Source organism: Cervus canadensis, chromosome 3, assembly GCF_019320065.1.
Source record: "Cervus canadensis isolate Bull #8, Minnesota chromosome 3, ASM1932006v1, whole genome shotgun sequence".
NCBI classification, from domain to species: domain Eukaryota; kingdom Metazoa; phylum Chordata; class Mammalia; order Artiodactyla; family Cervidae; genus Cervus; species Cervus canadensis.
Window position 1 is genome coordinate 9,723,664 of NC_057388.1, and position 22,780 is coordinate 9,746,443.

At 41.1% G+C, this 22,780-nt stretch overlaps 1 protein-coding gene across 1 annotated transcript in view; it reads right to left on the reverse strand.

Annotated features, from left to right (window-relative positions):
* Positions 1-297: 297 nt before the first annotated feature.
* The window catches only part of CALCR (calcitonin receptor), a 109,938-nt gene continuing 87,455 nt past the window's right edge, over positions 298-22,780 (reverse strand). Inside the window, exons 8-14 of the mRNA XM_043462604.1 lie at positions 22,014-22,140; positions 14,843-14,996; positions 12,859-12,919; positions 12,713-12,779; positions 9,846-10,061; positions 8,702-8,743; positions 298-2,654 (exon numbers count right to left, since the gene is read on the reverse strand). Of these exons, the coding sequence (XP_043318539.1) occupies positions 2,241-2,654; positions 8,702-8,743; positions 9,846-10,061; positions 12,713-12,779; positions 12,859-12,919; positions 14,843-14,996; positions 22,014-22,140 (1,081 nt within the window). The 3' untranslated portion in view covers positions 298-2,240. The remainder of the gene's footprint in view (positions 2,655-8,701; positions 8,744-9,845; positions 10,062-12,712; positions 12,780-12,858; positions 12,920-14,842; positions 14,997-22,013; positions 22,141-22,780) is intronic.

Consider the following 22,780-nt stretch of genomic DNA (forward strand, 5'->3'; position numbering starts at 1 on the left):
AGTCAAAGTGAAGATTGAAGATGGCTACACCGACAGACAATATCCTTGGTGTTTTTGCATATGGTTTTCTAATTTATATTTTTGGATTATCTTGCCATCTCCTGTAATACAAGCAAGATGAGATGTTAGCATCCCAGATAATATGGAATGAGCTTAGGAGATGAGATGAATGAATGAAAAGATGAATATATTTCTTTAGAAAATATGCACACATACAATTCCATAGACAGAGGAGCCTGGCAAGCCATAGTTCATAGGGTCACAAAGAGTCAGACACAACTGAAACACACATACAACTTTTGCTTATCATTACTCTTTATTAATTCATACATGGATACAGCACAAGCATTTCACATCATTTTGGCACTGTGCACAATTCTATAGTAAGCTGTTTGATCTTATTCAGCCACTACTATATTAGCACAATAGCATTTAGAATATTTCAGCAAAATGTTATCACATTTGTACTAGAGCTGCCAGAAATACTGCTTTCCATGTTTGTAAACAAAAATAGGAACACTTATTACATAAACACTGTGATTGGAAAAATACCCTCTTTTCAAATCCTCCCTTACATTCAAGTAAAGGAGACATAAGCTACTTTAGTATCCAAAATACATTTTCTCTGAAAGAATATATTTTTCTTTTGTCTTTCCAAAACTATATCATCTCTAAAAACTATATCATCTCTGAAACTATATCATCTCTGAAAGGCAGTGGCGTAAGAGCACATAACTTGAGACTTGAGATGTGGAGGGCTTTGATGTATCTCTTCATTTGGAATACAAATTACATAAGGGTAACTGAGTGCTGTTGCAAATTCACAAATTAATCTCAGGTGCCAGTAATGATACTGGTTTACTCAGGGATTTTTGAAGATTTTATATGGAAGTAAAGAGAGGTATGGGAATATAACATTGAATTTTAATGAGAAACTCTTATTTTAAATGAGTTGGTATACAGTCAAACTTGTAGTGGTTAATTGTTTTTTTCCCCCTCCTGTTTCACTAATAGCATCAAACAAGAGGTCAACCACAAACTGATTTCTAATTAGCCCTACTGAATCTTTCTGGAAAAGGCTGAGATCTTATTAAGCTTAGAAGCTGGGTGGAAAGCAGTTAATGGAGTTATATGGAGTCTTTTAATTACCAGTCTTAAACAAATTTATCTTTTACTGCTAGATAGCACCCAAGGGCAAGAGGTAATCTGCTTTAGAAACCTCGAGTGATTTGTTATATAAATCCTGGAGTTTAGGAAAGTGGAAAACTCTCTTTAGAGAGAGTATTCTCTTCCACTAGGAATTCGATTTTTTGGCAGTTTTGTGAAAAATTTAGTGATGGATTCTTTGTGACTTCCCAATTTGTAAATGTTAGTAATCAAAGCACAGTGAACACGAAAGCCAATTCCTTCTTACAGAAGTCAGGACTTGCACTAGGCCAAGCCGAGCACTCGGTATTAGTAAAGTAATGAACACAAAGACCCATCTAATATTTGGAGCAAACTAACTTTTTTTTTTTTTTTTTCCATTCAAAGCCTTACATCTTCCTGTCAAATGCAGGTCTTTTCCCCCCACAAACTCAGTCATCTCTACGTTAGAAAGCCACTTTGAGGAGGTCACGTTGTAATTTGTGCGGTTTACATTGTGTGTGTGTCTGTGGATGGTAAAACATCTGAGGAACATCAGAATTGATTGAAATTAAAAAAAGCAATAAAAAAAAATCAGAACCATAGCCAAATACCAAAGTATCCTAATTTCAAAGTTTTGAGTTAAAAAGAAAACCAATGATGGTGATTGAATTTTTCGAAGGTAGAAATGGCTTCAAGATTAACACGGAGCACCCTGGATCTGAACTAGGTCAACTTGGGTTTTACTCGGTTACTTTGCTTGCTGTTACTCTGACATTTGTACAACTCAGTCCTGGATGAAAGATGGTATTCACAGGAGTTCACAGGTGTTGCAGAGTTCACAGGTGTCACAGAATTCACAGGTGTCGCAAAGTTCACAGGTGTTGCAGAGTTCACAGGTGGTGTAGAGGGAGACTCCATTCCTCGACTGTCTCCCGGTAGCAACAGTACCAAGTAAAACTGTCTTCGGATTCACTATGGACAAATGCACTTGATACTTCTCACAAATGAGATGTGTGCTCCTGGGAGGATGGAGATCACTTGAGATGTAGGGTTGGTCTTGCTCCCAGGAAATGAGGGCTCGGGGGTCACAAGGCTGTTGTCGGCGTCACATTTCAAGCGGATGACTCTTGCTCAATGATCTCCATAGCGACAACCTCAGCACCCTCCACGGCGATGACCTCAGCAGCGCCCTGCACGGCGATGACCTCAGCACCCTTCATGGAGATGACCTCCCCACCCTCCATAGGGATGACCTCAGCGCCCTTCATGGAGATGACCTCCCCGCCCTCCATAGGGATGACCTCCCCGCCCTCCATAGGGATGACCTCAGCACCCTCCTCGCCCAGGTGGTCGGCGGGCTCGTTCTGCGGCTCCTGGTGGCAGATGTAGATCGGCGGAGTCTCAGCCAGGGCGGCGGCGGCGGCGGCAGTGGCGGCGGCGGCATTGGCCGCGCGGTGGGCCCGGCGGCGGCCATTCCAGCGCTGCGCTTGGTACTGGTTCCACTGGCGCTTCAGGGCGGCCTGGACCTGGAAGACCAAAGCGAACCTTCTGTTCACATGTCTGTCGGGAATGCCCCGAGCACAGTTCTCGGCGCTCATCAGAGGCTGTGTGTGTTAGCGGCTCAGTCGGGTCCGACTCCTCGTGACCCCACGAGCTGTAGCCCGCCAGGCCTCTCTGTCCATGGGAGTCTCCAGGCTAGAAGACTGGAGTGGGTTGCAGTTCCCTTCTCCAGGGCATCTTCCCCACCCAGGGATGGAATCCGGGGCGCCCCCGCATTGCAGGCAGATTCTTTACCCTTTGAGCCGCTAGGGAAGCCCCCATCAGAGGTTTGGGGAGGTTGAATTTTTAATTCTCATCTAAAAGGGCTGTGTGGGAAAGGCTCTGGCTATGAAATACCATCTTGGAGGAAGAATCTGCAGACCGGAGGACTAAGTAATTTGCCTCAGCTGCCCCTGGCAAGGTTATTTGCTCTTTTGAGCAAAAGTTTCTTCATTAGAGCTTTTATACCATGAATGAAATTTGATCTGGTTTCACATTCAATATGGCATGCGCATCACATTAGGAAAGCAGAGTTTGAAACCTTTTTATCTGCTACAACTTCTGATACAGCAGAAGCTTTTATCTAAATCTACATGTTATTGGTCTTGAAAAAGTATCTGGAAGCTATTTCACAGCTCTGGATTTTATGATAATGGCCTTATACTGTTGATTTTCCTTTATCCAGCATGGCTTGAGATGAGGTGTGCCCAATAAAACTCTGGTTAGTGGTTAACAAACCATGTCTTATTCGTGTTTTGTAACGCTAGATGTCATGGTGTTTGGCAAGGAGCAGTTATTCAATAAATGTTTTCTGAATGGTTGTCAACATCCATTCTAGAATGAGTTTCTAATGCCAAGAAAATGACCATCCATGACTGTATTGTAATTAGTGTATTGACATCCAGTGGCTAAAAATGTCTAGACTGAATCTGAGGAAGAAATGGAAGTTTTATTTCATGCAAATATGAAAGCCTGAGTTTTGATATAAGACTTAGAAACACAGGTTTTGGAGAACTTGAATTCCTCCCTGAGGTGAATTATAAACCACTGGATCATCTACATTTATTGTTAGGTATTCTCTCTCATGCCACGGTGTACGATTTGGAGAACTGCTCGGGAGCTGCAGTGGGTTGCTAATTTTGGAATTACCAGAAACAAACACTTGTAATAGTAACATCACATCACCTTTCAATGCCTTTTCCACTGATAAGGCCATTTCACTGTGTCTCATTTGATGCCATGAAAAAATATTGAACTTTGGGTCAAGAAACCAGCTCTGCCCACATTAGTCATGAAATCTTGGGCAGGATAGTTAACCCCTCTGAGATTACTTTCTTCAATACAACTTTTCTACCTCACCTAGTTTCCTGATGGATTACATGGCTACAGTATGAATCAAGTGGCATCTAAGATATAAGTATAATACCAAACAAGGAGGTTACTAGTATTCCTACTGTTATACCCTTATTATGGCAGGATGGTGGTCTTTAATCTTTAGACTAAAGGAAACTCTTCTGTCATATGTGTGGATATATATCTTTGGAGGGTGGTGTTGTTAAGGATATAAAAAGAGTTCTTAATGACAGTTTCTGATCTCATGTTCAGTTACTTCTCATATACTCTAAGCTAGGTCTCCAGGGAGAGTCCTCAACAGCCTGGAAAATATTGGATGCTAATGTGAATGAAAGTTTTCTTCACATGGTGATTTGTGCTGGGAAAAGGGTGTTGTTCGATCTTTTTGAGAAAAGGAAAGATAATACTCTTGGTGGGAAGATTACCCTAAGAATGTATTTTCAAATATGAATGCATTTATTAAAGGTATTGATGAATGAATAGTTCACAGTCTCCTCTTGCATCACCCACTTTGTCTTCTACTTCACTCCTGAAAAAGACACCATGTTTCCCTGTCAGTGTGTGAGCTTTTGCTTTGCAATCTATGCCATAGGGAGAGTTACAGAATTGAAGAGACTAGATTGATTATATAAGAAAGGGATGATATGAAACCATAGCTGAATACATTTGGGAAAGAAGATCCCTCCTGAGTTATACTTTCAGCTAAATACCTGTGGCCATGCCATTTCTCCTCTAGCACCTCTTCAAGAACCTAGGAAATATTTCAGTTGCTTTCCAGTTTTTGGACTGTACTGTCTATTAAACATAGGTCCTTAAATGCCGAGTTTATTATCTGCTGCTGCTGCTGCTAAGTCGCTTCAGTCATGCCCGACTCTGTGCGACCCCATAGACGGCAGCCCACCAGGCTCCCCCATCCCTGGGATTCTCCAGGCAAGAACACTGGAATGGGTTGCCATTTCCTTCTCCAATGCATGGAAGGGAAAAGTGAAAGTGAAGTCTCTCAGTGGCGTCTGACTTTTAGCGACCCCACGGACTGCAGCCCACCAGGCTCCTCCGTCCATGGGATTTTCCAGGCAAGGGTACTGGAGTAGGTTGCCATTGCCTTCTCCTGTTTATTATCTAGGAACTATCAAACGCCCTGTTGAATTAGGAAATATACAGCTCAGAGAAGCACTGTCCCCAGACAAAGGGAACTTGTTAGTTTCTGTGGATTCAAAATCTCCTAAATACCAACGTTGTCTTTATAGCTAAAACGTACACATATTTAAAGGTGTCCAAGGCAGACAGGGCCCAGCAGGGAAAAAAAAAAGGAAGTCCTTTGTTTTGCCTCATCTGTCCTTTTAAAATAATCTCCACTGGAGTATCCATGCATACTAATGAGGTACCCAGCATGAGGCCAAAGGGTTTGAAGTCTATTTTAATTTTTAAAAATTATGACAGAAATGTTCATTGCCTCCTGTAATTGTACTCCAGAATTATAAGCTATCCTTTTGTGTGGAGATGGCAATCTGCTTCCATTTGTAAACCACACGTGTAAGAATAGGCCCTTAGCAGCATGTGAAAGACACTTCAATAATTTCAGTTTAATAAGGGCAATTATCTCCTACAATACCTCAGGTTGAGCCTAACAGTGCTTTGATCACAAGAATATGGGCATTGAATCTATTTGAAAAAAAAACAGAGGAGGCTTTGGTTGCTCCTGAAAAGCATGAGAAATATAAGGAGTTGCCCATGGGGAAAGTAGAATACACAAAGTTTTGAATTATATAAATGCATTGCTAGTTATAAAAGCAATTATCACAGATCACTTCACATTTTCCCGATTATGCCAATTTATTTATTGTCAACTGTAAAAAATAAGAGTCTGGATGGTTTGAAGGAATAATGATTATACCTGGTTCTATTGGTAACTAACTGTATAGGGTTGGTAACATTTGGAGGTCTCTATATTTGTAAAAAAGAAAATCAGGTTGGAATCTTCGTAGTTGAATTTGGATGTTTTTGTCTTTGGCCTTTGTCTTCCTATTAAGTTCATTGTAAGAACTTGCAGTTATGTGCTGTTGAATGGAAAATGAGCTTTATCTCAGGAGTTCTGATCATTTTTTGTCTAGGACAAAGAAATCATTGCTTAGCTTTGGGTCCTGAAGCTGACTTTCTTGAGTTTTCTAGAAAGGTAGTATTTTTGAAAACCAAGTTTTACTGAAAGAATTTTTAAATAGAAAAATTTAGCTTTGCATATGAAGTGATAACATTTCTGATCTGGAAATAGCACATAGTGATATAAGGAGAGTCCCTTACAAACAGGAAAGGGAAGTGGTGAATACAGACCTAGGGAAAACTGGGCATCTTTATAGCTGTAATCTGGAGGAGGAAATGGCTACCCACTCCCGCATTCTCGCCTGGAGAATCCCATGGACAGAAGAGCTTGGCAGGCCCCAGCCCATGGAGTCGCAAAGAGTCGGATGCAACTAAGCACATAGCTGTAATCATCTTTTTGAGGTCTCGTAGATCCTTAGTAACTGACTGAAATGACTGGATGGTCAATGTCCACTGTCTTGGAAGAGTTGTGGGAAATGTTTTTTACATAAGCGTACTCTCACGGTCACCTCCTGATACCTAGTACTGGAATTCTCAAAAATCCTCTCCTCCACTGACTATCTGACCGATTTCCATGGCAGGAATCACTGATGACAAATGGATAATAATGAAAAATTAAAACCTTTATCTTCATCGTAGAACTGACGTATTAGCCCCCTAGATTTCTGCTAGAATGTAACATTCAGTCAGGCAGAGCCTGATCACAACTCTATCCCAGATGCGGCTGGAAATCACTTCCTGCATGAGTCAGCGTTCTGCCCGTGTTCAGTATTGTAAGACAATATGTTCACAGAAGGCCCAGCTGAGGCCCAGATGCCCACAATTCATGGGACTGTGATATTACATTTGGCACAGTACATGATTTCTATATTATTAGAAATGTCACACTTGTACATTCCCCCAGTAACATGATACTAATTAAAATGGAGATGGTGTCTTTACTTCTAAAAGCAGAGAAACACACTTGAACTAGAGACTTTCAATTGTCAGGCACACCTCTGGGCTCACTTTCTATGCCTGCCACTTTAGAGACAGTGTCATCGTTAAGACACAAACAATATTGAGGAATGTTTATAAATGCATGCAGTTCTCTCGTGTTTTCAAGGTATACTCTGCCTGAACCTGATTTTTATATTAGCCCTATACTGATATTATTTTAGATGAAAATATTTATTTTGTATGCCACCTGAGCCAATTCAAAAGGCAGGGATATACATTGACAGGAATTGATATAAAGATGGGGTGACCTAAGTCCTATTTATTTGTTTTTACTATTCTTAAAGAGACACTTTGCTGCTAACAGAAAGATGTCTTTCATTTCTATCTCAGGCTTTCAGGATAGTCCCTAGCAATAATGAATGTACAGTATATTTTTGTTGGATTAAGGAAGGAGTTGATGGATGAATGAAGGAATAAAATGTATCAATTAAGAGAGAGAACAGGAGCAGCAGTCTTGCAATTTGAGGGTTGGAGATGAGCAAGAGGTCACAGAGCTGCAAAATATCATAGGTGCTCACTGAATGTTGTTTAACTGAAGAAATGAAGACTAGAAAATCCATTAAATATCAATTGATAATGGTTAGACAATGGTTCTCATTACCAACTTGAAATAATATGTAGATCTCTTAAAATGTGTTTTGCTTTGGTATAAAATTATTAATAAAGATTGATTTAAAATGATCACAGATACTTTAACATTAAAAGTTATGAGGTGTATAACTCAAGGACGTATACTAATGAAGCTTCAGGAAGGAGGCATATATATAATGCTGTGCAGTGGAAGATTTAGTCCATGTAACTAGGAATCAGGAAATCTGGGTTCTAGTCCTGGTTATAAGCTACGATTGTGACATTGTGCAAGTCACATGATCTTTCTGGAGTTTCGATTTCTCACCTGACAAATGAGGGAGCTTTCAAATCATGTTCTTTGAAGCCCTGGAAGTTCTTTGGTATAAATTTAAGCAGCTTCACTTATGTTTTACAAATTGGGCTTCCATGCAGAATATCATTGGAAGAAAGGGAACTCTGGCTTAAAAAAAAAACCCTTAAGACACTGACCATGTGGATCTCTAGGTTTTCCTGATCTAAATATTCAGGTAACAAATTACTTACTCCCTTTTGAGTCTTAACTCCAGGGTGATTTCCCAAGAGTTGAATAGGTGGTGTGACACTGGTACCAAGCAAATGGAAAAGAAGGCAAGTGACTCAAGATAGACTGGCTAGATTCTGGCTCTGCCCTAGTGATGGGTTGGTTCTTCCAAAGGGAATGGGGATGTGACTTGGATTCTACGGGAACCCAGAATAGCTTTCACTGTTGCTTCTCAGGGTGCCAACCAGCTTAAGGTACAATGCCAGGAAATGTGAATTTAGCTACCTGTCTGGATAATAGCTGCAATTGTACCACACAAAAACATAGATAAGATTCAACTTGCAGTAGTGGAAAAAATAAGATTGGGCTAGTCAGGAAACCGTATAAGGTCAACTGTAGAAGTGAGAGATACTGCAAAGAGCACGGAGGCCCTTGGGAGATGGTAAAGTGCTGGCTTCATAAGAGGTGACACTATTACATGAAATGCACACTTACCTCATGGTTGCAGAAGCAGTAGATGACGGCCACGAAGAATCCCTAAAAAAAGGAGGAAAAATGGAGCTGAAGTTATTTTTGTGTGCGTTGTGTTGTTTAGTAATCAATACAAATAGACAACCTGGAGAGGAACATTTCACTACAGCAATAGCAAGTCAAAGCTCGATGGAAAAACAGGTACTACCACTCATGTCCAGGGCTTAGCTCCAAGAATATTCCATCAGGAATGACTTTTTCTCATCAGGATTCTATTGTTTGGCTACAAGAACTGTTCTCATTAATCTGGTTAATATATTGCTTCCCTTAACATGGAGATTTATAGCAGAATATGCTGATTACAGGGGATTTGAAAAGAATTTTTGTACCCAAAAAATTTAAAAATGAGGATCTTGTAGAGTTTAGTAGAGAGAACTTTTGCAAGCACACGTGTCACAATGCATGGCTGTAGGCCTGACTCTGACCTGTCCTTGTGGTGACTGAGTGCAGTACTGTGCCCACAGCTAAGTCCACCTCACCAAACAGGACATGGATTTAGTAACTACTCTCAAATTCCTGTCACCACTCAAGAGTCTTGTGTACCCAAGCTTGTGTCTACAGAAATGGTCGAAATTGTTGATGGTGATCCAGTCTGGAAAGCCAACTGGCATCGATTACATGGGTCTTCAACACTCTCCTCAATAAAGCAAAACCCAATGTGGCCCTCAGATATGGGGAGGAGAAAGAGAGGTCAACGACTGTGGGGATAACTCTGTCCTCAGCACTGGGCAAGTGAGTCAATTTCTAGACAAATATTTCGGTTGTCTCTTGTTTAGTCACTCAGTTACGTCTGACTCTTGTGTGACCCCAGGGATGGTTGCCCACCAGGCTCCTCTGTCCATGGGATTTCCGGATGTATTCTCAAAGTTCAGGCCTCCCATTTCCTGTTTCCTTGCTCAGTTTTAGGATTCAAAACGTGGGAAAGCAGGCAGTGAGGAAGACAGAGAGGTGCCTCCTCCCTTCCAGGTAATGCGTGTTCAAAAGGCTCATTCTCGTCACAGACGAGCCGCAGACAACTGCGGCCCCTGCTCCAAGTAGCTGAGAGAGTGGCGGCATCCATGATTCCCCCCTCACCCGGAAGTGAATCAGAGAGCACATCACCCCTCACCTGGAAATGAATCAGAGAGTGCATCACAAAGTCGTAGATCTTCCCAAGCACGGGGTGGGAAGGTCGCCAGGGAAGGATGACGAACTGGACCCCCAGAAGGGGCACCAGGATCAAAGTGGCCCTCACCGCCTTCAGGTACATGTACGAGTCCTCCTGCGATTCCTTTATTTTCTTCACAAGCACCCGGATGATGTTCAGCAGGAAGAAGAAGTTCAACTGCAAAGATAAACGATGTTCTGAGCAAATTCTCCAGGTGAACGCCCCTGAAGGACACCCCCTTGGCCCAGTTCTTATCTACCCGGTGTGTGTGTGGGGGTGGGGAGGTCGGCTGGCACCCACACTGGATGGAACACACGCGACTGCCTGAGAATTGAGACCATCTGCTCCTTGTTATGACAACAGGGAGCATCAGGGGAGCCAAATACTCTTATTGAGCATTAATTAACATCCCTCCCACCTCCCCCCCTTTTTTACTAAATGAGAAAATAATATCCTGAATATGTAACTATATTAGGTTCAAATCTAAGGAAGATGTTTTATTCTTTATTTAGGTTTTTATCGTTTTTCCAAAGGGAAGTCATAAATGATATTTTTAGATTTCACCTTCTTATCTTTTCATTAAGATTTTCCCCCTTAGCTGCTGCTGCTGCTGCTGCTAAGTCACTTCAGTCGTGTCCGACTCTGTGTGACCCCATAGACGGCAGCCCACCAGGCTCCCCAGTCCCTGGGATTCTCCAGGCAAGAACACTGGAGTGGGTTGCCATTTCCTTCTCCAGCACATGAAAGTGAGAGTGAAGTCGCTCAGTCGTGTCTGACTCTTAGCGACCTGATGGACTGCAGCCTACCAGGCTCCTCTGTCCATGGGATTTACCAGGCAAGAGCACTGGAGTGGGGTGCCATTGCCTTCTCCATCCCCCTTAGCTAGGACTAGTTAACTAAAAGTAAAATGGGGTCTCAGACATTTATCTGTAAAGCTTATGGAGTGGAGAAGGCTAACCCAGACTACTTCTTGTTTTCTAATAACACTTTTTAAAGGAAATCACTTCACTGAGGCATAATGTACATTCAATAAAATAGAGATTCTAAGTTTACAATTGGGAAGTTTAGACAAATGTTTGTATCAGGGTAACAACTACTCCAAACAAGAAAAGAGCACTTCCACCACCCCAGAAAGCCCCCTCTTGCCCCTTTGCAGTCAGCAACTCCATGCCCTCACCTCTAGTAGCCACTGATTTCTGGCATTACAGAAATGGGAGTGTGTGTGTGTGTGTGTGTGCACTATGTATTCTTTTGTGTTTGGTTACTTTGATTTAACATACTATCTGTGAGATTCATTTGTGTTGTGTATATTGGCATTTCATTCATTTTTACTGCTGAGGAGTACTGCATTATATAAATAACACACACACATAATTTGTTTATTCATTTTCCTGTTTATGGAAATTGCAATGGTTTCCAAAATTTGATTGTCATGAATAAGCACACAGTGAATACTTGTGTACAAGTCTTTGTGGGGGCATGTTTTCATTTCATTTGAAAAAATTACTTAACAGTGGAAAGGCCTGTTCATATGGTGAATGTATGTTTAACTTTATGAGAAGCTGCCAAACTGCTTTCCAAAGAGGTGGCTTCATGTTACACTCCCTCCAGCATTATGTGAGAATTCCAGTTGTTCGTCACGCTTGCCAGCACTTGGTATGGTCACTCTTTAATATCTGCCATTCTTGTAGATCACAAAAAACTACTTTTGGCTGTGAAAGTTAGTTTTGAAACCAAGGTTGTTTTAAAATTTTAGTTGATCATTTATTTAAAAATAATCAGAGTGGTTTCTCTAGAAGTTAAGTGTTGTTACCCCCAAAATTCAAGAAGGAAAGAGATCCTTAATAAAAATCAAATTCTTATGCAGTGGTGATAAATATTCAAGACCCACATTAATAGGTCCTTGTGAGCACAGTTGAACTAGTAAGTACATCACTACTCTGAAAAATGGCAAAAGAAATTGAATCTGCATTGGAAAGGCCAGAAAAGTTAGGAGACAGTCTGGGTGTGACCCAGTTTGATCAGTTACCAATGGATGATTCTTTAGTACAGGAGGAGAGTGTGATCTATGACTCGGACTGTTTTTATTTTTCTAACTATTACCTGAAGAAAACAGTCTTTGAGATTAATGGGGGAAAAAAAGTCTAAATACTAAATTTGATGGCTCTGATGATGGCCAACATATAGTAAACTATGGGTAGAAAGAAAGAGCTTGGATATAGATTCAGATAATCATATTCTCTTCCTGCCCAACTTCTTACTTGTCATGGGATTCTAAATGACTTTACTTGAGCCTTTGAGTCTAGTTTTCCTAATGAGTAAACCATCTTGATGTGTCCACTTTGAAGGACTGCTGTTAGCAAATAGCATGACAATGTATGTGAAGTGCCTGATATACTTTAGGTGCATGCTCAGTGGTAGTCATGATGATGGCTCATGGACCAAAGGTGAAATGGAAGATGGTTTAGTTCGGCAGAGCCCAGCGGAAAATGGTGCAAGTGGACTTTGTGGTCTCTCTCATTCTTATCAGCAATATCTTCACCTTTGGTCTTTATCTTTAATTAGGAGAATTTATCGAATCGTCTAAAAAAAAAAAACCCACTGTATTGTTGCTGTGGCTTGTATAGAAATGAGCTTATGACCCTCCACTCAACTGTATTAAAGTCATTTTTTTTAAAAAAAAGATTCTTGGGTCAAATTGTTATTATAGATTATCATTAAATTAACTTCATTTTGGAGTTGTAATACACATACTACATAAAACCATCTTGACAGAACACCCCACAGAGATAACACTGTTAATAATGGATTTAAAAAGTAATTCTCACCACCAGTGCCCCCATGACTGGACCGTGGATGATGTAAAGCAGGTTGGTGTCCACACTCAGCCAGCAGCTGAATAAAAGAGGGGGGAATATATCAATATAATCGCATTTTATTTACAAATAAATTGACTAAAACCCACAATACTTACTTGTCGTTGAATAACAGAGCCCGAGCAATAGCATGAGCAGTGCTTGGCAGCAGCGGGAGTCCTAAAATAGGAAAAAAAGAGTACGAAAGCTATAACTACAGCTGGATGGAAAGAACAGTGACAAATTCAGCGTCTTGTCAAGATGTCGTCCTGATGTTCTCAGGCAAATTATCTTTGGTCAAAGCAGATAAAATGCTCTTAGAACGTCACAAACTGTAAGAGAGTTTGGTTAACAGCATCCAGTTACTTAAAAGCCTTTCACAAATTATCCAGTGTGGTAGGTGCATGATGATGACCAGTAACTGAGACCAGAAAGCTTTTCATTGTGTGTGAGCTGGGCTCTCTTACAGAGGGGAGCCGGGCCGTCCTGAAGGGACATGACCTTCAGGTCATACGCTGACCTGAGACAGCGTATGAAAGCCAAAGTCTGATTGCTCCAAAGATGCTCTCAGTATTTCTTCTAGGCTTTTTGTTCTTCTGTTTACAACATGTGTGTTGATCCTATTTTCGTTCAATAAGAACACTTCAGAGTAGCTACCCTCTGTAAGTTCTGGCTGCAGGACCTTCATTAAAGTAGCTCAGAATCTACTTCCCTGAGTAAACTTGAAGTATTGGTCAAAAACAACTTTGAATTTACAAATGGAATGAAGGACAGGGCTGCAGGCAGTGCACCCTGTCTGAATCTTTCACAAATTAACCTTCATTCTATAAAAGTAGTCTAGAGTAAAGAAATATTTGACAAAAGAAAAAAAAAAGATTCTCTTTTTCTCAGATGTACCCATGCCCAATAAAATATTGTTTCATGTGGTTGAGATTTGTAGACAGTTTTAAAAACTATTCTTGGATTAAGAAATGTGTCTCAGGTGAATTAGACTGCCACACTTTTATTTTCTGTGAATTATGTGCAAAAGGAGATTCAGAATATTGAGTTTTCATCTAAGAACCACCTCAGCTTCTTAACCTGTGAAGCATATAATTCAACATGGGACCATCGATTAAATGTTTGACTTGAAAGAATTCTGAGTTGACTATTTACACAAGACATAACTGTGTTTTATTCACAGCAGTTCTAACACCCCACTCAGGTTTAGAATCAGAAATTCATTCTCTGGATTGATTTTGAAATGCACATTTCAGAATTAGAAAGAGAGGCAACATGGAGATTTCACTTCTACCTTGTCATTTTGTAGAAAGGAAATGTGTTTCATACTTTAGAGAAGAGTGTAGACTCCATATCTGCTAATTCCTAGGGCTCTTCACCTTCCTCTAACATTGATGTCACTTTTTACACAGTTTAGTTTTTCTTTTCTTTTCCTCTTCTCCCTCCAGGCTTCCAGAGCCATAACAACCTTTCCCTTCCACTAAAGATGGTGAGAGAAAGAATAATCCTTCTCTCCCTAGGATTCTTCTCTTGGAGCACTAGATATGTTTTATTTGTTCACTATAAAAGTTCATGGAAGGTAGGGAATTTCCTTCTTTGGTTTACAACAAGGGGAGGGCTAGCAAGGCAAAGAATCAATCTGAAGAGGGTTGTAAAATAAATGATTTTTCTGAGAACTAAACTTCAGCATTTGAAGTTGCTTCGATTTGGGAGAAAATGACCAGCAAGTGGCCCCATGCAGACTTATAAGGAAGTAACTACTGAAAGAAGCATTCTTTCATTTTCTCTTGGGGAGAATCAGATCTTCTGTCCATCAGAGCATGCTTTCCGCCAATCTGTCAGCTGGGTTTGTTTCCTGAGGACATTCTCATAATCACAGCCCGCCTCTGTGGCACTCAGCCCCACGCCTATCACATTCTGTCTGAACTTGTTAGGGGCTTCTACCAAGTTCTCTTGGAGACTGAGCCGTGGCCAGGACCTGTGTCCCATCTCTCCTCATAGAACCTGAGCCCTTGACTATCTTCTGATCAAGACTAGCAGAAGACTGCAAACAATCAGACAGAGGTAACCGCGGATCAAAACTCAGCCGCAGAAAATACCTACCCCAGCCCAGGAGGTAGTACCACCACAGGCGTTGCCCCTCAGCGAACACAGACACCACAATCAGAGTGTGCAGGTAGAGGCCTTCGCAGAGCATCCAGAAATAGTTGCACGACATCATGTACTGGTGGAAAAAGTGCAGAATCTTGCACATCGGCTGTTGGAAAGAAATGGAGATACTCAGAGGAAGACATCTGCGACGATTTGGCCGTGAACAGAGATGAACGTGAGAATGAGCCAAAGTATCTGCATTCAGCCAGAGAGACCGTTTCCCCGAGCATCTCTCAACACGTGTCACCCGCTAGATGCGGAGATCAGTGTACTAGCTCACAGATGATTAGTATCCCATGTAAACAGCCAACTAGGGCAATGGAATTCCAGGGCCCCAAGTTCTTTCCTTGTTACTTTTCTGGTGGGTTGAGTTATATAGAGTTGTTGTTGTTGTTTAGTCGGCCCTAAGTGTATTTGACTCTTTGTGACCCCATGCACTGTAGCCTGCCAGGCTCCTCTTGTTCATTCTCCAGGCAAGAATACTGGACTGAGTTGCCATTTCCTTCTCCAGGGGATCTTCCTGACCCAGGGATGGAACCTGCGTCTCCTGCATTGGCAGGTGGATTCTTCACCACTGAGCCACCATGGCCTTATAGACTAGACAAGTTTATTTTCCTATAATGTGTCTGAGAACCATAATTTCTGACAGCATCCAAGGATTCATCACATGACTTTTATGACCCCTTTTCTACGGCTAATGAGGAGAATAACACAGAAATTGTTAATGCTCTCCTGAAGTTTACTGATCTGTTAGTGATACCTACTTAACATTAAAAACAAAAAATAAATAAAGGAGAGAACCAGATGATCCATTTCTCACACATAAGCCAGGAGCTATGTTGAGCCCATCTGACCTGAGGGATTTTGTTTTTATAAGGGAGTCTTAGTTTCCACACTGGGGTCCAAAGGTTTGGGACACAGAGGTGGCATCCTCACTTGGTACTGAATAATCCCTCCAAAAATATCCAATTAAAATATGAATAATAAAAAAGTTCATAATGGTGCTTTTCAAATGTTAGCATGCATCAGAATGACTGCAAGAGCTTGTTAAAACACAGATTTTTGGGGCCCCAGTAGTAGAGATTCTGATTCAGAAGATCTAGGGTGGGCCATGAGATTCTCATTTCTAGTAAGTATCCAAGGGACGCTTAAGTTGTTGGTCTAAGTATCCTCTATACTTTTCTGTACCATATGGTCTTGGTTAAAAGACCATTTATTGGTGTTTTTATGTAAGTCAAGTGAAATCGCATAAGTAACCAGGGTAAGATACCTCACTTCATTACCACATCTTGGCATTATTCTCTCTGCACTGTTCCTCAAATCCATAATACTTGTTCTTTCTCAATCAAATATCTTCCATCAGCACCAAAATGGATAATTCCAATACAGTTTTATTGGCCACTGATCTCTCATCCCCCAAACTTTGCTGTCACTTCCCTCACATGTATAAGCCCACCCTCCCACCAGGCTCCTCTAGGTGGGCAGGAGGAGTCAGTTTGCACCCTTGGTTTCACTTCTGAGCATCCATTCCAAGCTGAGCATCCTGTGACTAGGATGAAGCTCTGACCTAGTCCATTGTCCCAACTGTCCTGAACAAGTGAGACTTAGAAGAAATCCACTTTGTTTTTCAGAACTCAGGGATCATTTGACTTTGGTTATGTAAGAGACTATAGAAAATGTGACCCAATTGTTTTGGCGTTTGAGGTACAAAATGCTCAGGTTCCTAGCAAAAACTAATCTTGCTGTATTGTCCCCTTTCGGACTCAGACAAAAAGTTCAGAGAGACATTTCTTTCTAGAAAATGATGAGGGTGCTGCCAGCTTCCTTTAGATGCAGCAAGAACAATGCTTTTAATTCTGCCTCCTGACTCCCTACATGAAGATCATTGAAAAAGCAGATAGAACAAGAAAATGAAATTTTAGATATTATGGAAATGAAATGTTCAAAGGACACAAGTGACAATGGGCAATTTTCATATCACTCAATAAACTGAGGATCTATTCAGCCCTTATTTATTCCATGAGTTATTTTGAGTTTAACTTAAAAAAAAAAAAGTTGTGTGAAGGAAGAAGAGTCTCACTCTTGGTTTTACTGGAGAGAATTTGCCCAACCAAAAAACTTCCACAGGAATAGACTGACTACTTTGATGGGAAAGGGACCAGAGCCCATTGGGATTCCCTGCTGAGGACTGAGAACACGGTTTTCTTTTGGCCCCAACTAAATACACCCTCACAGAAGTAGTATAAAAGCATTTGGGATGATGCAGCCTCCTTTCACAAGAAATAACTCTCTTTTTAATATATCCCCATGGGCACTGGGAAGGAAAATATTTTTGCCTCTTAACTGCTGATTCAGTGACCTGAGAATTGGGTCAAAATTAAGGAAAACAAACAAACAAACCCACAATTCTGCCTTTAGTTTGCTTAAAAAAGAAAGTCTTTAAAAAGTATATATTCTTTTGTATATAGAAAATTATATTTTTTTTTATAGGAAAGAGACATATGTTTGAATCACAGACAGATGAAGTCTAATAGATGTGCTTTTCTCTAGGTTATGACTTTGGTTGTGTTTTTCATGTTAATTTCAATTTTTAAATAAATATTTGTAGATTGACAATATCTAATAACTTCCCTTTTTCAAAAGTTTCTTCTGCTAGTTTCTTTGTTGCTTCTTTCTTGGGTTTTTCTTTATTACCTCCACTTTTCTCAGCCAGGGAGGACCTTAATCTAATGTTTTCTGGAATGTCAGTATTTCAAGAAAAATGCAATATTTCACATAATTTAGAGTAATTTAAAATTACACATGACTTAATAATATGCTGACAATATGACGCTCAGTGTTTGGATATTATTTTCTCTGTCTTTTTAGAGGTGGGGAATTTACTGCTGGGAAAGATGGGGCTTTTCTAGTTAAATCGAATTAAACCTTTCCTTGTTCTTTATGACCTGTATGTTCAAATATGTTACAACAGCAAAATCTCCTTTATTCCTAATGCCTGCATGTGCAGTTTCAACTGCAATTTACTTTAATAGGCTTTTGGATAGGAAAAGATCCCCAAGAAACTGAACTTCTATGATAGCATTTATGACAGAATATGCATTTTCGAGGAGAGATCCAATACAAAGTTTAAGACCTGTATCTCTCTTGGAACTAGTAAATAAGCAGTTTCAAGGATGAATAACACACAAGCTATATCCACTGGAGAGTTCTTTCCTGCCCTTTCTTGAACTAATTATGCCTGCCTGAGAGAGCAGTCCTGTGTTGTTTGTCTATGGAAGGTTAGATAAGAGATGGTCAAAATCTCACTGGAAAACAAAAGCTGTGTTCAAATGGAGAAAGTACTGAAAACAAATGTCCTTGTTTTTTTTCCCTCCTTTGGGCCAAGCGTATGCTTCACAATTTACAAATACAGGCTGACTTTTGTCACTGTGGTCGTTTGTTTTTAGCCTATGCTATTTATTTGGTGAAAGATACATGCTTTCAGAGTTTGCCCCGTGGAAGAACCAGATATTTGGACACGTGAAAGAGGGCCGTGTGTGCTCACACACGATAGTATGCCCCATCTTCCACTCTAAGTGGGCTGTGGTTGGTGGCCTTGCTTTCCTGGTGGCTGAGACTGTAAAGAATCTGCCTGCAGTGCGGGAGATCTGGATTCGATCTTGGGTTGGGAAGATCCCCTGGAGAAGGGAAAGGCTATCCACTCCAGCATTTTTGCCTGGAGAATTCCATGGACAGAAGAGCCTGGTGGCCCATGGGGTTGCAGAGTCGGGCATGACTGAGCAACTGACACTTTCACTTTTCTCATTTGAACCTCAGAGGAAAGGAGATTTCTCACTCAGGCATACCAAGTAAAATATGCAGATGTTTTGTTCCTTTGTTTTCTACCAAAAAAAGACACACATATACACACACACACACTGAAACAGGTAAATAAATGGTGGAGTCTCACACATACAGTTAGTTGTAAGACACAGAACACTGTTTCCATGTGAGGCTGGGTGTATTTCCAGGGATTGTGAAGAGAATGTCATAAATAGGTATTTCCCCCCAATGATATGAATTTAGTTCAGCCTGAAGACTAAAATTTGAGTTTGGGGCGCTCAACCAATATTTGACTGATTGGATGAAATTCTACCTTTCAAGAGTTTTACAGTTTTTTCCTAGGAAGTTTGCTCTTGCACAGGTACAAAAGACAACAAAAACCTAACAAGTCTGTTAGGTTAAAAAAGTATCGATTAGGAGAACTAGGTCATGCTATAAAGATGAACTTCTTTCCTGTTTTTCAAACTTACATCACTTTGAGGATGCCTAATGTGTGTGAAAGAGCCACCCCTCACTCCTCCACATGCAGAAGAAGGCTTTCTATTAATTTCTCTACTCTTCTATGCTCACGTTCACACTCTCCCAGGGAATCAGCTGTGTTGTGGCTAAGCCAGGTCCCCAGGTATCTGCTTCCAGGCATTATTAAATGTTTCTAGGCAATAATGGAGATGCAAGGCAGGGCTGAGCTGGCATGTTAGTGGTTAGAAGGCAGCCTGTGCGTGTCAACTGGCGGAGTACCTAGGCTTGTCTGTCCCTAAGGTATACTATGAAAGTGAAAACATCCACCAATGATAACTTATGACACTAAGACAATGAATAGAGTAACAGATTGGTTGAGAAAGCCATGTGCAGAGACTTAAGGAGCTAGTCACAGGGCGGGGTTAGCAGTTACCTTGTGAGCAATTGTTTGCAATAGCACACCCTGGGGAATTTTTAAAAGCTTTATGGGTCTCTGGGACTCTGGAACAACCCCTCAGAAGTAAACAGGGCAGTTTTTATTACTCTCATTTGATGGGTAAGGTGAAATGACTTCTACAATTAATCAGTGAACTCAGAAAAGTCCTGAATTGATACTATTTCAGGAAGATAACAGGTTAAGTATCATCTCATCATGGATGAGAGGCCCCGTTTATTCTAACATCCAGAGAGTGGGCTGGAGGCATGACAAGTGGGTGTGAGACCCCCCCACAGGAGAGGTGGGAGAGAGACTACTTAAGAATTGGCGATATCTCATCATTTGACCGAGCGCTGCTCCCAGGTTGATGCACTGATTATTCAATAACCAAAGTGCCATTTCCTGGCCTACTTTGAACAGATGGTAACTTTCTCAGGTTTTTGTACCCGCCCCCCACCAGTTTTAGACATTTTACTTTGTATTGGGGTATTGCCAATTAACAGGGTTTTCATACTTCATAGGGAATTCCAAATTGGAGTCTTCTTCCCTGAGATATTCTCAGTTAATGGCTTCTACACCTGTTCTTCTACTTTGTAAACATTTATTTATTATTTATCTATCAGCTGCATCAGATCTTAGTTGCAGCACGTGGGATCTTTCCTTACAGCACGCAGCTCTCCAGCTGTGGTGCGTGGGCTCGCTTAGCTGCCCGTGGCATGTGGGGTCTTGGTTCTCTGACCAGGGGTCGAACCTGCATCACCTACGTTGGAAGGCACTAGGGACTTCCCTCTACACCTGTTTTAATCTTAGTGGGGGTGAGCTTCCCTAATGAAATACGGTGTGCATCTTTAATTATGGACAACCATCACTTTGAAATGGCTGAGTCTGTATCTTTAAGAACACTCTTGCTAAGGAAAGAAATCAAGATAAACAAGAGCTCCACGTGGCACAGAGGACACAAGCTGGGCTTCAGTGTAAGACAGGTCTGGTTTCAAATTCCACCTCCAATGATCCATAGTGTGGAGGACACGTGCTTTCACTGAACCTCCATTTACTCAGTTAATAATGGGGATAATATCCACTCTTCACTGGGGTCTTGTGAGGATTAAGTGACATGAGATTACTTTTATGAAAATCAGTTGACACGAAAAAAAGAACACTCTTTAAGATAAAACCCATTCTGCACCTAAGAAGGACTCTGTTCTAATCACAGATGCCATGGTTTGAGAAGACAGATCATAATGCCTTCCTGGATGCGCTCACACTGCGAAGGTTATTAACACTGTGGACCCACTAGAAGCCAGATTAAGCTGCTTTCCCAGGCCATGCCACTGACACACAGGATGCACGCTCCGGGCAGATTTCACGCATTTTTGTCCTTGGGTTGGCAAAGCCATCAAGTGCCAGTTCTGAAAGATGAGGCTATCTACAGATGCTTGCATAACACAGCTAAGCAGAGAAACAAAAAAGAAAGAAAAAAAAAGAAATAAAATATCCCACGGCCATTCATTGTGTGCTGGACAACTTCTGTCTGTGCTTTCAAATGCACTCTCTGCTCCAGGACCCAGAGAAACTGCTCTGTGTATGTCCTCCGGGCTTCCTCACCCTCTGGTTTCTGGCTAGGCTCAGTCCATGGGGGCCACCAGCAGGGACTGGGAGATGACAGCGTGTGAACTAGGGACATGTAAACCTTTTTTAAAGTCATGCAGACATAAGTCATGATAAAGTTTCTAAGAACCAGTAGGGTAAATGCATTACAGCGGAAGTGACTGGCCCAAGGCCATTCAGGCTCCAGAATGATGAGCAATTAATACCTATGCAGACCTGTAACCCATCAGTGACATACTGGGGCCACCGCAAAGCACTGCCTTATAACACCTAGTGTATGTGCTCAGTGAACTTCCCATAGATGTTAGTAAGTTACTGATTAGTCATGACAACTCATGATGGATGATATAAACCTTATTTGGCTATAACTTAATTATTTCCAGCCCTTTACTACAGCATATAACTGATACCTCCAAAAATTACACAGGGATGATATGCCTTAATGCAAAACTCAGCTGTAAAAGTAACTAGTATTATATATGTAAACAGCTGCTTACGTAAGACAATAACCCCATGTTCACTAGTTACAGAGGTTGTTGTTTAATTGCCAAGTCATGTTCGACTCAAGCGACCCCATGGCCTGTAGTTCGCCAGGTTCCTCTGTTCATGGGATTCTCCAGGCAAGAACACTGGAGTGAGTTGCCATTTCCTTCTCCAGGGGATCTTCCAGACCAAGGGATTGAACCTGCTTCTCCTGCATTGGCAGACGGATTCTTTACCACTGAACCACCTGGGAAGCCCAGTTACAGACACTGTATCTTTAAAAATAAAATTAAAAACAAATCATGCAGGGCCTACCGGATCCCTTTTCACGAGCTCTCCATTGGGCACAACTTCAACCAGGTGGATGATGATGATGATAGAGTTCAGAACGTAGGTCAGAAACATGTTCTTATGCAGAGTCACACGCTGGCAGTTAAGGCTCCTGGAAGGAAAAAGGAAGAGAAAGCATTAACCAGTGCCAAAATATTGATGCTCCAGGAAAATAAACCTTATTTAGTAATATTTTAAATCTTCTCTTTAGCAATAGATGAAAGAACATATAAATGAGGCTGGTCCCATCTTTTAAGATTCATTAGTACCTTTCTGCCTGATTATTTTAGACAGTTTCCCAGTCATGGTAACTCACGGTTTTCAGATCTCAGGGAGACTTCCTACAATAACTAAAAGAGTGAGGGATAAAAATCTACTTTAATTGTAACAAATGTCATAAAATTAATTGAGAAGAACTTTTCTAAGAGAAATTATTAGGGTTTAGAGTGGTGTTTCAGAGGAAAAAATCAACTCTCCACTGATGTAATCTGCCAGAAGTTGAGTGGCAAATGGGAAAGAGCTTAAAGTCAGCACCAAGGCTGCCTGACAGCCTGACTGAATCCATGTCCTTGGCCCCTCACATCGGCTGATTTTCTTAAGTCTCCTGTCATCCTTCACTTTCATCATTTCTTTTTTTCTCTTCTGGATGTGGGCCATTTTAAAAATCCCTACTGAGTTTGTTACAATGTGGCTTCTGGGTATGTTCTGGTGTCTTGGTAGCGAGGCAAGCGGAATCTTAGTTCCTGGACCAG